This window comes from Anomaloglossus baeobatrachus, chromosome 5, assembly GCF_048569485.1.
Source record: "Anomaloglossus baeobatrachus isolate aAnoBae1 chromosome 5, aAnoBae1.hap1, whole genome shotgun sequence".
In the NCBI taxonomy this organism is placed as follows: Eukaryota; Metazoa; Chordata; class Amphibia; order Anura; family Aromobatidae; genus Anomaloglossus; species Anomaloglossus baeobatrachus.
This window is the reverse complement of record NC_134357.1, coordinates 124,501,373-124,517,663: the sequence shown is the minus strand read 5'-3', so window position 1 is coordinate 124,517,663 and position 16,291 is coordinate 124,501,373. Positions and strand designations below refer to the sequence as shown.

Here is a 16,291-nt window from a genome sequence, read left to right as displayed (position 1 = left end):
GCTAGGAAGTCTCCTTGGGACATCGAGGCGATGACGGAGCGGAGAGATTCCATCCGGAACCGTCTGGTTTTCACGTGTCTGTTGAGCAGTTTGAGGTCCAGAACGGGACGGAATGATCCGTCCTTTTTTGGCACCACAAACAAGTTGGAGTAAAAACCGCGACCACACTCTTGAAGGGGAACAGGGATCACCACTCCTTCTGCCTTCAGAGTGTTCACCGCCTGAAAAAGAGCATCGGCTCGCTCGGGGGGCGGAGATGTTCTGAAGAAACGAGTCGGAGGACGAGAGCTGAGCTCTATCCTGTAACCGTGAGACAGAATGTCTCTCACCCATCGGTCTTGGACATGTCGCAAAAGCGGGAGAGCCTGCCACCGACCGAGGATGCGGTTTGGGGAGGCCGAAAGTCATGAGGAGGCCGCCTTGGGAGCGGTTCCTCCGGCGGTCTTTTTAGGACGTGACTTAGACCGCCATGAATCAGAGTTCCTCTGGTCCTTCTGTGGCCTATTGGACGTGGAGAATTGAGATCTGGCTGAGGGCCGAAAGGACCGAAACCTCGGTTGTATCTTCCGTTGCTGAGGTCTGTTTGGTTTGGACTGGGGTAAGGACGAGTCCTTTCCCTTGGATTGTTTAATAATTTCATCCAATTGCTCGCCAAACAGACGGTCGCCAGAAAATGGCAAACCGGTCAAGAACTTTTTGGAAGCAGAGTCTGCCTTCCATTCGCGTAGCCACATGGCCCTGCGGACTGCCATTGAATTGGCGGATGCTACCGCTGTACGGCTCGCAGAGTCCAGGACGGCGTTCATGGTGTAGGACGAAAAAGCCGACGCCTGAGAGGTTAAAGACACAACCTGCGGAGTAGAGGCACGTGTGACTGCATTAATCTCAGACAGACAAGCTGAGATAGCTTGGAGTGCCCATACTGCTGCGAATGCCGGAGCAAAAGACGCGCCTATGGCTTCATAGATGGATTTCATCAGGAGCTCTATTTGCCTGTCAGTGGCATCCTTTAGCGATGAACCATCTGCCACTGCTACTATAGATCTAGCCGCCAGTCTGGAGACTGGAGGATCCACCTTGGGACACTGAGCCCAACCCTTAACTACTTCAGTGGGGAAGGGGTAACGTGTGTCATTAAGGCGCTTAGTAAAGGGCTTGTCCGGAAATGCTCGGTGCTTCTGGACCGCATCTCTGAAGTTGGAGTGATCGAAAAACGCACTCCGTGTACGTTTGGGAAACCTAAATTGGTGTTTCTCCTGCTGTGAAGCTGACTCCTCTATTAGTGGAGTTGGAGGAGAAAGTTCTAGCACCTGGTTGATGGACGCTATAAAGGTCATTTACTATGGCGTCCCCTTCGGGTGTATCCAGATTGAGAGCAACGTCAGGATCAGAGTCCTGATCTGCCACCTCCGCTTCATCCTCCAGAGAGTCCTCATGCTGAGACCCTGAGCAGTGTGATGAAGTCGAGGGAAGTTCCCAGCGAGCCCGCTTAGCCGGTCTGGGACTGCGGTCCGTGTCGGAGTCCTCACCGTGGGACCTAGGAGACACCCCAGGAGCAGTTTGCTGCGCCGACCGAGGGGGGCCTGGGGGCAATGATTCAACAGTGCCCGGGGCCTGTGTTACCGGTCTGGACTGCAAAGCTTCTAGTATCTTAGCAGACCATCTGTCCATAGACTGAGCCATGGATTGTGAAAGAGACTCAGAAAGTTTCTCAGCCAATACTGCAAACTCTGTCCCTGCCACCTGGACAGTGGCAGCCGGTGGTTCTACCTGTGCCGAGGGTCCCACCAGTGCCTGAGGCTCCGGCTGAGTGAGTGTCACAGGGGCCGAGCATTGCACACAATGAGGGTAGGTGGAACCTGCAGGTAACATAGCCGCACAAGAGGTACAAGTTGCAAAATAAGCCTGTGCCTTGGCACCCTTGCTTTTTGCAGACGACATGCTGTTGTCTCCTCTTAGAGCAATCAGTGAGGGTATATAGCCAAAAGCAAATAATGCGGCCGAACAGAGCAAATGTATACACAATATGGATATATATATATACACTTCGGCACCCAGGGGGGCCAGCACCTGGTAACTGGTGCGGCTTACCGACCGCCCTCAGCGGTTGTGTGTCCACCAGATTCCCTGCCTGGGCCTCCCAGCGCTGTGGAGCTCTGTCTGAAGTTCTCCACCGGCAGCAGCGATGATAACAATGGCTGCCAGCGTTTTGAGAGGAGGAGGGAGCCGTGGGCGTGCCTCAGAAAGTGCGGGAATCTGGTGCCCCACAGTGCTCAGTGAGGGGGGAGGAGGATACTAAGTATGCTCCAGCCCTCACCGCTGACGTCCAGTCTAGCGTCCCGCCCCTACCCCTGACTGGCAGGCCCGGAGGCGGGAATATGCGGTACTAGGCCGCAGAAGCCGGGGACTAAATTTAGAAGCGTGGCCGGCAAACAGGCGCGGTCGGCGCGGTAGTCCCGGCGACACAAAACACACAGCAGCTGCTGCAGCGTCCGATACACAGGCGCTCTATGCGCCGTCCCCAAGGGGACACAAAGTACCTCTGAAAACGCAGGGCCTGTCCCTGATGACATCCAGTCTCCCGTCCGTCAGATTCCCTCAGGGGCTGCGGAGGGAGCCCGGTCCCAGTGCATGGTGACCGGTTAGGATCCCACTTCTCCCAGAGCCACTAAGGGATGGGGAAGGATAACGGCATGTGGCTCCAGCCTTCGTACCCGCAATGGGTACCTCAACCTTAACAGCACCGCCGACCATAGTGGGGTGAGAAGGGAGCATGCCGGGGGCCCTGGGGCCCTCTTTTCTTCCATCCGATAAAGTCAGCAGCTGCTGCTGACTAAAATGTGGAGCTTGCGTGAATGTGTGCCTCCTTCAACACAAAGCATAAAACTGATGGGCCCGTGATGCACGGGAGGGTGTATAGGCAGAGGGGAGGGGTTACACTTTTTAAAGTGTAATACTTTGTGTGGCCTCCGGAGGCAGAAGCTATACACCCAATTGTCTGGGTCTCCCAATGGAGCGACAAAGAAAAAATGATAGTCAGTAAAATTTCCTAGTGTCAATTTTTTTAAGCCCCTCAACGGTCAGTGGAGCTGTGTGAGGGCTTGTTTTTTTGTATGGTGAGCTGATGTTTCTATCGATACGTTTTGAGCGCTCATTGAAGTTTTTATTTTTTTTGCAAAGCTGCAATGACCAAAAAGACAACACACTTCTGTCACTTTACTTTTTTTACGTGGTTTTATCAGTTGGCTTAATTAATTTGATAGTTTGATAAATTAGACTTTTACGGACCAGCAATACAAAATACGTTCATTTTTTCAGGGGGGATAAAACGGGTGATATATATCATTTTAATTTCCAAAAGTGTTAGCCCCCTTGAAAACGCATTTATTTCATTAGCCTGAATTGGAACACTAACAACACCACAAAACAACACCCCAAAAAACAGAAAAAAGGCAAATTGGACACAAAACTCTACAACAATGGGCCGGACAAAATTTTTTATTTTTTGCCTAGTGTTGCCTCCTAGGGGCAGCAGCATATACCCCATGGTTTCCTGTGTCCCCCAATGAAAGAAAAGAGAAATTGATGACACCATCAACTTAATTGCACACGCCTTGAAATAACAGCAATCGCTTCCTATAACCATCAACAAGCTTCTTACACCTCTCACCTGGAATTTTGGACTAATTTTGCACAGTGCTCCACGTCTCTCATATTTGAAGGCACCTAAAAAGAGCAATATTAAGATCTTTCCACAAGTCTTCAATTTAGATTCGGACTCATTGCTGCCACTTCAGAACTCTCCAGCGCTTTGTTTCCATCCATTTCTTGGGGCTTCTTGAAGTATGGTTAGGGTCATTGTCCTGCTGGGAGACCAATGGCCTAGGAAGCAAACCCAGCTTTCTGACACTGAGCACTACATTTTGACCCAAAATCCTCTGGTAATCTTTAGATTTCATGGTGTCTTGACAAGGCACCCAGTGCCAGAAGCAGCATCAAAACATCTTTGAATCTCCACCATATTTGACTGTAGGGACTGTGTGCTTTTCTTTGTAGGCCTCATTCAGTTTTCAGTAAACCATAGAATGATGTGCTTTACCAAAAAAGCGCTTAGTCTTATCTGTCCACAATATGCTTTCCCAGAAGCTTACTAACATACATTTTTGGCAAACTGCACTCTAGCTTTTTTTTTTATGTGTCCGTGTCAGCAATGGAACTCTTGCCATAGAGTTTAATTTCATTCAAATGTAAATGAATAGTTTGTGCTAACACTGATGCATGAGTCTGCAGGACATCTTATCCACTATCTAGACTATCCTGCTTTGAAATATTTCAGCAATTTTTCTCTGCCGTCCACATCCTGGGAAATTAGCTATAATGTCATGGATTGTAAACATCTTGATTATGTTGTGCACCGTGCACAAAGGAACTGTAACGCCCATCCCTGCCAGGTCCCGACGGGGGTGCTCTTCCTCTCACCTGTACCAGTCTAGTTCCAGCGTGGCTCCCACGCATGCCCTCGCTCCTAACCTCTGGCGGCAGCGTCCTTCCCCTCACCTGTCCCGTGGCTCTCCTCCTGATTCAGGTCCTGCTGTGGTTCCCTCTCACTTCCGGGTCGTGCGCTTTTCTCCAGAGTCTGCTGCGGCTTACGCAGATCTGCAGTAAGTAATCTTAGGCTGTGAGTAAGGCCACGCCCCCTTTCTTAAAATGGTAGCGTCCCATTACCTGGAAGTGAGCTAAGAGGTCACCTATTACCTAAAGGGTATTTAAGTTCGCCTTCCCTGACAGATGGCGCCTGAGCAACGCTGCTTATAGTGCGTTGCTAGTATCCAGGCCACTATGTGCTATTGTATTGTATCGTATTTTTGCACCTGCTACCCATTCCTAACCCATTCTCATCCTAGTGCCATACCTGCTGTGGATGCCACACCTATGCCATTCCCGTGCCATACCTGCGGTGGATGCCACACCTATGCCGCACACCTGGGTCATACCAGCTGTGACAACGCATTAGTACCATCCCTATTGTGCCTCATCAGGAAACACGTGAATCAGACATCTAAAAGACTGTACCTGGCCTTTAAAGAGACTATCGCTTCTGGTCCATGGCTGCCTTGTATTTAGGCCCTTGGGGAAAGCACCACACAGTCCCTGTATAGGGGTTCGCTGCTGGTCGCTTCCTCAGGGGAGTCCGGTCCAGTATGTCCACCCCCGTACGCTCGTCGCCCCTCGGTGAGCGTAACAGGAACATCAAGATCTCTGGAGATAGATATTTTTCAACAATTTTGGTTCTCAAGTCCTCAGAAAGCTCTTTTTTTTATTTCTTTCTGTTCTCCATGCTTAGTATACACAATGTCTACACAATGCATAGGTCAACCTCTCCCCTCTTAATTTGGTTTCATGCAATATTCATATTGCTCACACCTGCTACTTGCCACAGGTAAGTTTGAAGGAGCATCACATGCTTGAAACAAAGTTGTTCACTCACAATTTTAGAAAGATGACAAATTTTGTCTGGCCTGTTTCTTTGGGTTGTGTGTGAATTTATGTCCAATTTGCCTTTTTTTTTCTCAGATGTTTGTGTTGTTCCAATACACACAAAAGGAAATAACAGTGTACGCCAAAACATGTGTAATTGCAAAAACTGTATGGGAGAAATGCTTCCATTTTCTGGAACAATTTCAATGGTCCCAACACTTTTGCCTATGACAGATATACAATATATACACATAGGTATAATATAATATATTATACCTATCTGTCCGTCCATACCTGTCTACACATATATAATTTATTTTTTCCTTTAATCTTGAAACTATTAAGACTATATCCTTTTTCAGTTACTTTACTGGACTTAAACTTGCAACAGTCTACAACTGCATTGCACTACACTGGACAAATCAAGGTGTTCTATGAAACCTAGTGGTAAGCTGGTCTCCATAGGAGCACAGTCAAGGCATACAACTTCAGCAGACCCCCGGATGCTGTTGCAACCCATCGGTACCCCACATTCCTGTTGAACGTGGAATGGTGTGCAGTAAACGCCTTTATCAGAGATTGAAAGCAGCATTTAATTCAACACGGTACTATTGGAAATGATATGATGGCAGAATGACAGCAATCATCTGCAGGGAATTGGGTGGGTCAACTCCTGAGCCCGCTACATACACCCACTCAGAAAGGCATGTAAGGCACTCATCGTTGGGGGGGTTACACTATTATGCAACCAGTGTATACTTACTATACAAGGGGGGGGTGGGGGGTCTTACACATTACTAGTGATGAGCGAGCATGATCGATACTGCTCATTACGTGATCAAGCATCGAGATTCTCCGATGCAAGTTGAGTATCGCGTATACTTGAAGTCAATGAGACACTAGTATTTTCAAACTCAGAGGCTTGAGGCTCGATCGAGTAACGAACTGTGACTAGCATGCTCGATCATCACTATACATTACACAAGAATTAAGACATTAATGTGGCAACGGGTTGTAATAGATCATTTTTACATAAGATATGTAGAAAAAGACTTACCAAACTTGGCAAAGTAGTTGATGAGTGTGTCAGTCTCACAGTTTCTATATAAATCTGCCAGCTGTGTGCAGCAATTCAGAGCCATATTGTGTACACGAAGCCTACGCTGACCTCCACAGCTCGTATACAATATCGCACACTAAAACACAAACCACAAAGGAATGTTACAACTGTTTATTTCAATGACTTCTGCTTCACTACATGGTCAACAAATCAATAGTAAAAGCGAATAACAAAAGTTTTAATATAGCTTCTGAGCGAGGGCTGAGCAGGTGCAGCATAAGGAGACTGCGGTCTATGAAAATATAGACGGCAGAAGGGTAACCATGAAGAAAGGGATAGAAAACGGCAAACAACCAAGCCTGGCACATTAAAGGGAACCTGTCAGCAGAAATGTCCCCTAAAACCTAACAGATTCCCTCTCTGCAGCTCCTGGGCTGCATTCTATAAAGGTCCCTGTTATGATTGTGCCCACTTTCTGACCGAAAAAAAGTGTTTATAAAGTTGTACCATTTTGGCTTCTGATTCTGTAAATCTGTCACGGGGGCGGGCTGCCTGATGGCCGTTATTCTGCCCCCTGGTCCTGTATGCCGCCCCCATCGCTGATTTCAATACTTCTGGACGCCGCCCACTGCTCCAGCCATCCCTGCGCATGCCCAGTGCTCATCTCTCGTGGATGAGCACTGTGCCCAGCGTCACCGCTGGTGACGTGCACGCAGGGTTAAGATTATGGGCGGTGCTGTGATGTTTATTCCTAAGCAACCGCCCATAATCGCGGGACCGCGCATTCCCCCTCGACCAGGGGGCAGAATAACGGCCATCAGGCAGCCCGCCCCCGTGACAGATTTACAGAATCAGAAGCCAAAAAGGTACAACTTTATAAACACTTTTTTTCGGTCAGAAAGTGGGCACAATCATAACAGGGACCTTTATAGAATGCAGCCCAGGAGCTGCAGAGGGGGAATCTGTTAGGTTTTAGGGGAGATTTCTGCTGACAGGTTCCCTTTAACACAGGCATACACAACAGCATATGCACTATAGTTTAACCCCTTAGTAACCAATACAACTGAAAACTGACCTAAGTGAAAAGCATTCCCCGATGGGTGAAAATGCCACAGCTGTTAGCTCTACACTATAGGCAACACCCAGCTGCATCAGTCACCATCAGTGCTGGCACAAACCATGGCTGTTTAAACTTTAAATGCTGCTGCCAATAGTGACTATGGCATCTACATGGTTAACAGAGTGCTGCCTCCATCTTTAACCCCATAGGCATCCTGACATCATGATTGTGTAGTCCTGATGATTACAGTTGTAATTCATGACCGAATAATTACCTGTTCAGAATTTACCAATATTAAGGCTATGTGCCCACGCGTGTGCGCTCTGCACCGCAGCTAAAGTCACTGCATGTCCGCTTCAGAGCGCAGCTGAAAAGCTCCGTTCTGAAACATTGGTGATTGCAGAATTCATGCGCTCTGGATGCTGCCTCTCCCTATAGACAGCATGCAAAGCGCACGAAAGAAGCGACATGTTGCTTTTTAGAACGCAGCGATCTGGCAGCATGCAAATCGCTGCGTTCTAATACGCCATGTGGGAACGGATTATGCACAATCTTCATGGATTGTGCAGGGGACGCAGGACGCATGCAGTTACGCTGCGGTGCAGAACGCAGCGTAACTGCATGCAATACACAACGTGGGCACATAGCCTTAGGTGGTAAAAATAACATTTCTTTGCCATGCCACTTTGCATTAATTTCTGAAAAGCAGATGAAGGGTTAAAAAACATGACAGCAGTTTTGAATATGACGAAGGGTGGTGTTTTTAAAATGGTATCACTTTGGAGGGGGTTTCCAATACATAGGTTCAATTTTAAAACTTCTAACATCCTAAGAAATTAAAAACATTTTACAGATGGTGCAGATGTAAGGCAGACTTGAGGGACATGGTATTTATTAAGCATTTTGTGTGGTGTGACTATCTGGAGTAAAGGGATAAGCAAAGTTTGAAATTTGCTAATTAGAGGGTTTTTTGTTAAATGTTATTTGTATAAACGCAAATCAAAACTCAACCTAAATTATTAACAAAATATAATGTCACAAAAAAAAAAAAAAGTCAAAATCACTGGGATATGTTGAAACACTGCAGTTATTGCCACAAAGTGACACATCAGATTAAAAAAATTTGGCCCAGTCACTAAGGGGTTAATAACAGTATATACTGCACTATAAAAGGGCAAAAAGATTATGGAGTGCAGATTTAAAGGGAACCTGTCACATGGAAAAAACGCTATTAGGCCTTGTGCGCACACTGCAGTTTTTGCTGCAGAAAAGGTGCAGTTTTTGGTCATGATCTTTCTGCAGTCCTTCCCCAGCACAATCTATGAGAAATCCCAAATATTGTGCGCACACTGCAGTTTTTTTTCCCCTACAGGTTTTGCTGCAGAATTTCTGCAACAAACAGAAGCAGCATATCACTTCTTTTCCGCAGGTACCTGCGGTTTTACCATTTAATAATGATTAAAAATTGCAGGGACACAACCGCGGAAAATACGCACCAAAACCGCAACAAAAAGCATGTGGTTTTTGGGTTCGTTTGTTTGCCGCAGGTGCGGAATTCTGCCAGTTGGTGCGTATTTTGCTTAAGAAACACATTTTCCCAGTGCGCACAGGCCCTTAAACCTGCAGATAAGGGGTTAATCTGTAGGTTAATAGTGTTTGGAACCTGCAGGGGGCTCACACTTCAAACTTCGCTGCCCAGAGGAAATGAATTTTATTCCTCCCAACAGCATTTGGGTTTCAGTTATACAGGAGGCGCCGGTGTGGGTTCTGTCACTGCTTTGTATATGGCGTAGCCGACACTTTCCATACACAGAGCGGAGCCGGCACAGCCCCCATGGCTGAAACCTGAAAGCTGCAGGGGGGAATCAAGTCCACTTCCTCCCCAGCAGTGAGGTATGACCTGCACAGGTGTCGGCAGCAGGTTCCAAACGCCATTAACCCCTTCACTCCCCAGCCTATTTGCACCTTCCTGACCAGACCATATTTTGCTATTCTCACTAGTGTCACTTTATGTGATAACTCTGGAACGCTTCAATAACGCCCAGCGATTCTAAGGCTATGTGCGCACGTTTCGTAATTGCATGCAGTTACGCTGCGATCTGCACCGCAGTGTAACTGCATGCGTCCTGCGCCCCCTACATAATCTATGGATCAGCTGCTGCCCGAAGTTCGCGTTCTAATAAGTGACATGTCACTTATTCCGTGCACTCTGCATGCAGCCCCCGCCCTGTCTACGGGAGGGGCTGCAGTCAGAGCGCATGAAATTGGCTTTTTTTTTTTTCATTACGGACTGTTTCTGCAGCAATTTGAAGCGCACATGTGCTGTTCAAATCGCTGCAGAAATTTCTGCAGGGACAGTACGCTATGTGCGCATATAGCCTAAGACCGTTTTGACACATTGTACTTCATGTTCGTGGTAAATTTTGGTCGACATGATTTGCATTTATGAAAATAACGAAATATGACAAAATGTGAAATTTTCAAACTTTGGATTTTTATGCCCTTAAACCACAGTTGTATCACAGAAAATCATTCATAACATTTGCACACGTAGTCTTCACATCAGCACCATTTCTGAAACTTTTTTTGTTACGAAGTTAGAAGGGTTAAATGTTTATCAGCAATTTCTCATTTATCCAACAAAATTTATAAAAAAGTTTTAGGGCTCATATCACATTCACAGTGACTTTGAGGGTTTTATATGACAAAATACCCCAAAAAATGCACCATTTTAAAAACTGCACCTCTCAAAAGTGCTCAAAATCACCTTTAAGAAGTGTATAAACCCTTTAGGTGCTTCCCAGGGACTAAAGCAATTCAGAAGTAAACCCAATGGTCCGTACACGCAGCAATACCAAATGTGTACTTTTTTTTTTAAATACATGTACAATTTTTTCACCTTTTTACTTAGTCTCTTTATGAGACATTAACTTTTATCACTCTGATCGCTGGTATAAAATGTGTTTCCATGCACAAGCATTGCAATACATTCTAAATGTCAGTGTTACACTGACCGAAGCTTCTTAGACCATACTTCTGGCATGATTAACAGGCTTGCCATAGCTGGCTGACAAGAAAGTTGTCATTTGACCTTGGGTTGCCATGGTAACAATCGGGCCCTTGTGATCACGTTGTGGGGGTCACGATCGGGTGGGAGAGGTAGCGCACTCCCTCTTCCAGCCCACTAAATGTTGCAATAATCTCTATTGATTAATGCACGTAGGGGGTTAAACAGCCAGGGGCTCCCAGCGGCGATTGTGTGAGCATAGCCCCTGTGCCCACATGATTGCTATGACTTAATTTTTCCTGGAAACCCTTCCCGACCATGACGTAAACTTACGAAAAATGTCGTAAAGGGGTTAACCTGCAGATGAACTCCATATCTGCAGGTTAATAGCAGCTTTTATGTGACAGATTACCTTTATGTGATTGAATAGTTACTTTACTTTAAAATAGGTAGTAGAAAAATATGACAATTTGGCTAATCTACACGCCCAGGTCCTACCTGCAGAAGGGCACCAATGTCTTCGTTCAGTTTATCATCGTGTTTGAATTCCACTGTGACCGTTTTATCACAATCCAGTCCGGCCAGTTCCACATCTGTGGTGTTGCTCATATAAAAAGCCCCGAAAAAGTCAGTTGCTCGGATGCCTGGAAAAGAAGTGGTGTGATATTGTACAGCATGAAAAAATGTCTTCCAAATAATATAAATACATACAGTGGGGAAAATAAGTACACTGCCAATTTCGCAAGTTTCCCACCTACAAAGAATGGAAAGGTCTATAATTTTTATCGTAGGTACACATCAACTGTCACAGAAGAAAAGCTCCAAATGTATGATTTTTAAAAAATCAATTAGCCTTTCCACATGATCCTGCACCCAAATAATGTGACTACGTTGAAGGCTAAGCATTTTTTAAAGAGAACCTGTCACCAGATTTGGCGACTTTAAGCTGCAGCCACCACCAGTGAGCTCTTACATACAGCATTCAAGAATACTGTATATAAGAGCCCAGGCCGCTGTGTAGAACGTAAAAATCACTTTATAATACTTACGTAAGGGGCGGTGAGGTGCAGACTGGTTTTGTCAAAAAGAAGAATTGCGCTTTTGTTGCCATTTTCCTGTCGCATTCTCATTTCTCGGGATCTGGGGCTCAGTGACCACTTGTTTTTTGCGTCTAGAGCTGATGTTTTAGTCCTATCATTTTTGGGTAGATTGGATGTTTTGATTGCTTATTACATTTTAACGCAATGTCTGTATTTTGTTTGTTTTATTTTCAATAAGGCAAAATTTAGTTTTTTTTCTCACTTTTAAAACTTTTTTTTTTTACATCTTTTATTGATTTTACTAGTCCCCTTAGGGGACTTTCTGCCTGTACTATCAGATCGCTTCACTTGATTAGACCAATGCTTCAGTACCACTCTGATCACTGATCTCCTGTGAGTGCCAGCACTCTGCCGGTATTCATAGGAAGCACGTCATGACAGAGACAGGGGTCATCATTTGACCCTACACTGTTATCGCAACGCACTGGCGCCCTGAGATGGCGGCGGCAAACAGCGCGATCCCTGCCCAAGCGCGTTAGATGATGCTGTCAAGAGTTTGACAGCGCAATCTAAGGGGTTAACAGGCGCAGGTTGATCGGAGATTAATTTATCTGAGGTTTGAGTAGCACGAATCACATGACAGATTGCCTTTAAATTTTAGCTTATAAAAAAAAATAGTCAAATCAAACTAACAATATCTAAGCTAACAATATCCAAAAATACTCACCAGTGCTAGTTCGGACCCGCATAACTGCATCAAAGCCAATATCTTTCTGAGCATCTCTGCGGAGATCATTCAAAAACCTCTCCTTATCAGTTTCCATCTGTCATGGGAAGAAAAAACAAAAAACTGCGGATCAGGTAATGGTTTACATTTTTTTGCAAGAGAAATCTATATAAAGTGTACCAGAGAAGGAATAAGATGTGTACAAACTGGCATTTTACTGATTAAGACACTATTTGAAATATACACATTAGATTACCTGGAAGAATGTGTACTTGTAAACTGAGCCCCCAGTCTGGTATGGAACAACACCGAGCGTGGCCACATCAAGGTACTGGTTAGGAAAAAGAAACAGGTCCACACAGCAGCCCTGCGCTACACAATCCTTTGCCAGATTGTTATAGAACGTTGTTTGAGGTTGGAATAAAGTCTGCAGAAAAAAGGCAGTAAAAAGAATAGATCAGAAACATTGTATTTTTGAGCTAAGCTGTGAAACTGTTAATTAGGGAAAGAAAACCTTAAATAAGGTAAAAATCTGCCCCATAAACCTCTGATTTCAGTTATTCTACATTCAGCAATCCAGTATAGGAACATGACAAAACTGAGATATAAAAAAAAAAATAGCGATTTTGCCAAGAAAGAAAGCAAAGTACCAAGACAGGACAATCAATTAGGAAATTCCAATAAAGCCATGTTCCCATGTAGAGTAAATGCTGCGATTTTTCTGCTGTGATTGACAGGTCAATCACAGTGGATGTGATCTGATAACTCGGGCACTCTGTGGGGCTGATTCAACAGGCTGGTGTAGAGTATGCTGATGCTGTACGTATATTGCTGGAGTAGAAGGCACCGAATTTATTAAGCGTCTGCCACTTAATCAATTTGGCGCCTCTTCTGAGTAACGTGTGCCACGCCAGAAATGCTACTCCGGTCAGAGACTGTGGAAGCATTTCTGAAGTACAAAATGATAGCACTCTTGATGAATTTGATTGGCATGTTTGGCCACATTCTGACCTGCACAAGACTCTCTCATTTGGGCAATTCAACCTGACGTGAAAACACCAAAATGTTGCAAAACTATTGCCCAACTTTGAGGGGAAAAAAGGGCAGCAGAACTCAGCAGAAAACAAAGCCGTATTTTTGCATGCGGATACATGGTCTGAGAACGAATTCACACGTCCAAACACAAACCATGCTCTGACGGGTGTCTGGACCGGAGCCATCTGCCTTGGAGCTATACATGAGACCGTTCGATTAGGTCAGGAGACCCAGCGGTCGGCCTGGGTCTTGTGAGTACGAGCAAGGCCTGTGATTTATGGAATTGTTAAAGCAGCCTTAACACAATCTATATACATCATTAAATATACTTGATAAGGGCGGTGTATTCAGTCTAAAAATAAAAATGCTGTTTTCAGACCTAATTAGATCAGCTCCAGCCGGTCATTTTAGGATTATACAGCCATTAAAATTTCAATTAAGTACAAAAGCCTCATCAAGTCTAATAGAGAAAATAATGTATGTAGATTGTATTGTCACATCTGGTGACAGATTCCTTTCAACAAACACACAATTATAATATATATATATATATATATATATATACATATATATATATATATACATATATATATATATATATATACATATATATATATATACATATATATATATATATATATATATATATATATATATATATATATATATATATATATATATATATATATATATATATATATATATATATATATATATATATATATATATATATATATATATATATATATATATATATATATATATATATTTTAACAAAATAGAGAATTTTGTTTACTTACCGTAAATTCTTTTTCTTATAGTTCCGACATGGGAGACCCAGACCATGGGTATATAGCTTCTGCCTCCGGAGGACACACAAAGTACTACACTAAAAAGTGTAGCTCCTCCCTCCGGGCTATATACACCCCCTGGATGACAATCTAACCAGTTCAGTGCAAAAGCTGAAGGAGGACATCCACCCATAAGTAGAAATAGAGTAAAACTCGGAACAACCGGAACCTCTATCTACAACAACAGCCGGTGAAACACACGGAACAAGAAACTGCCAACAGGCAACAGGGAGGGTGCTGGGTCTCCCATGTCAGAACTATAAGAAAAAGAATTTACGGTAAGTAAACAAAATTCTCTTTTTCTTCATCGTTCCTATGGGAGACCCAGACATTGGGACGTCTCAAAGCAGTCCATGGGTGGGAAATAAACAAAACTGAGAAGTAGGCAAAACCTAACTTCACAAGTGGGCGACAGCTGCCTGAAGGATGCGTCTGCCCAAGCTCGCATCTGCCGAAGCATGAGCATGCACTTGGTAGTGCTTCGAGAAGGTATGCAGACTAGACCAAGTGGCAGCCTGACAAACCTGCTGAGCCGTAGCCTGGTGCCTGAAAGCCCAGGAGGCACCGACAGCTCTGGTCGAGTGCGCCTTAATTCCTGGCGGAGGGGGCACCTGAGAACACTGGTAGGCATCAGAGATGGCCGACCTAATCCAACGAGCTAGGGTCGGTTTAGAAGCCGAGAGACCCTTGCGCTGACCCGTGGTTAGCACAAAAAGTGAGGTGCACCGCCTAAAAACGGCGGTGCGTGACACATAGATTCGGAGCGCCCGCACCAAATCCAAGGTATGCAACGCCTTCTCAAAGCGATGCACAGGGGCCGGACAAAGGGAAGGCAATGAAATGTCCTGGTTAAGGTGGAAAGAAGATACCACCTTAGGGAGAAAATCCGGCATCGGGCGGAGAACCACCTTGTCTTGGTGAAAAACCAAAAAAGGTGACTCCGTAGAGAGCGCAGCCAAATCAGAGACTCTCCTGAGAGACGTTATGGCTACTAGAAAAACCACTTTCTGTGAAAGTCTAAACAAGGGAACCTCCCTAAGAGGCTCAAAGGGGGGTTTCTGTAAGGCCGTGAGGACCAGATTAAGATCCCAGGGATCCAAAGGCCGCCGGTAAGGAGGAATGATGTGAGATGCGCCCTGCATGAAGGTGCGCACCTGAGCCAGTCGGGCGATACGCCGCTGGAATAATACCGACAGAGCCGACACTTGTCCCTTGAGGGAATTGAGGGACAGTCCTAGCTGCAGTCCGGACTGTAAAAAGGACAGGATGGTCGGCAAGGAGAACGGCCAAGGAGCATGGCCGGAAGAACGACACCAGGACAGGAAAATCTTCCAAGTCCTGTGGTAAATCCTGGCCGAGGAAGACTTCCGAGCCTGAGTCATAGTGGAGATGACCTCAGAAGGAATGCCTGAAGCCGTCAGGATCCAGGACTCAAGAGCCACGCCGTCAAATTGAGAGCCGCAGAATTCTGGCGGAAAAACGGACCTTGAGAGAGAAGGTCTGGGCGGTCCGGGAGATGCCACAGCACCTCTACGGACAGACGGAGCAGGTCTGGGTACCAAGCTCGCCTGGGCCAGTCCGGAGCAATGATTATGACTCGACGGCCCTCCATTCTGATCTTGCGCAGAACCCTGGGCAAGAGCGCTAGGGGGGGAAACACATAGGCCTGGCGGAACTGAGACCAATCCTGAACCAGCGCGTCCGCTGCGAAGGCCTGAGGATCGTGGGAGCGAGCCACGTAAACCGGAACCTTGTTGTTGTGCCGGGATGCCATTAGATCCACTTCCGGAGTGCCCCACTTGCGGCAGATTTACCTGAACACTGCCGGATGCAGGGCCCACTCGCCGCTGTCCACGGTTTGACGGCTGAGATAATCTGCCTCCCAGTTTTCTACGCCTGGGATGTGGACTGCGGATATGGTGGACTTGGAGTCCTCCGTCCACTGAAGGATTCGTTGAACTTCCAACATTGCCAGGCGGCTGCGAGTCCCGCCCTGGTGATTGAAGTAGGCAACCGCTGTCGCGTTGTCCGAC

General features: G+C 45.7%; 1 protein-coding gene across 3 annotated transcripts in view; it reads right to left on the bottom strand.

Annotated features, from left to right (window-relative positions):
- SEC24C (SEC24 homolog C, COPII component) overlaps positions 1-16,291 on the bottom strand; it is a 130,361-nt gene that overhangs the window by 11,701 nt on the left and 102,369 nt on the right. For all 3 annotated transcript variants that reach the window (XM_075348840.1, XM_075348841.1, XM_075348842.1), the window contains 4 exons: positions 12,629-12,799; positions 12,373-12,469; positions 11,104-11,249; positions 6,536-6,674 (listed from right to left, as the gene is read on the bottom strand). In XM_075348840.1, coding sequence (XP_075204955.1) covers positions 6,536-6,674; positions 11,104-11,249; positions 12,373-12,469; positions 12,629-12,799 — 553 coding nt within the window. The remainder of the gene's footprint in view (positions 1-6,535; positions 6,675-11,103; positions 11,250-12,372; positions 12,470-12,628; positions 12,800-16,291) is intronic.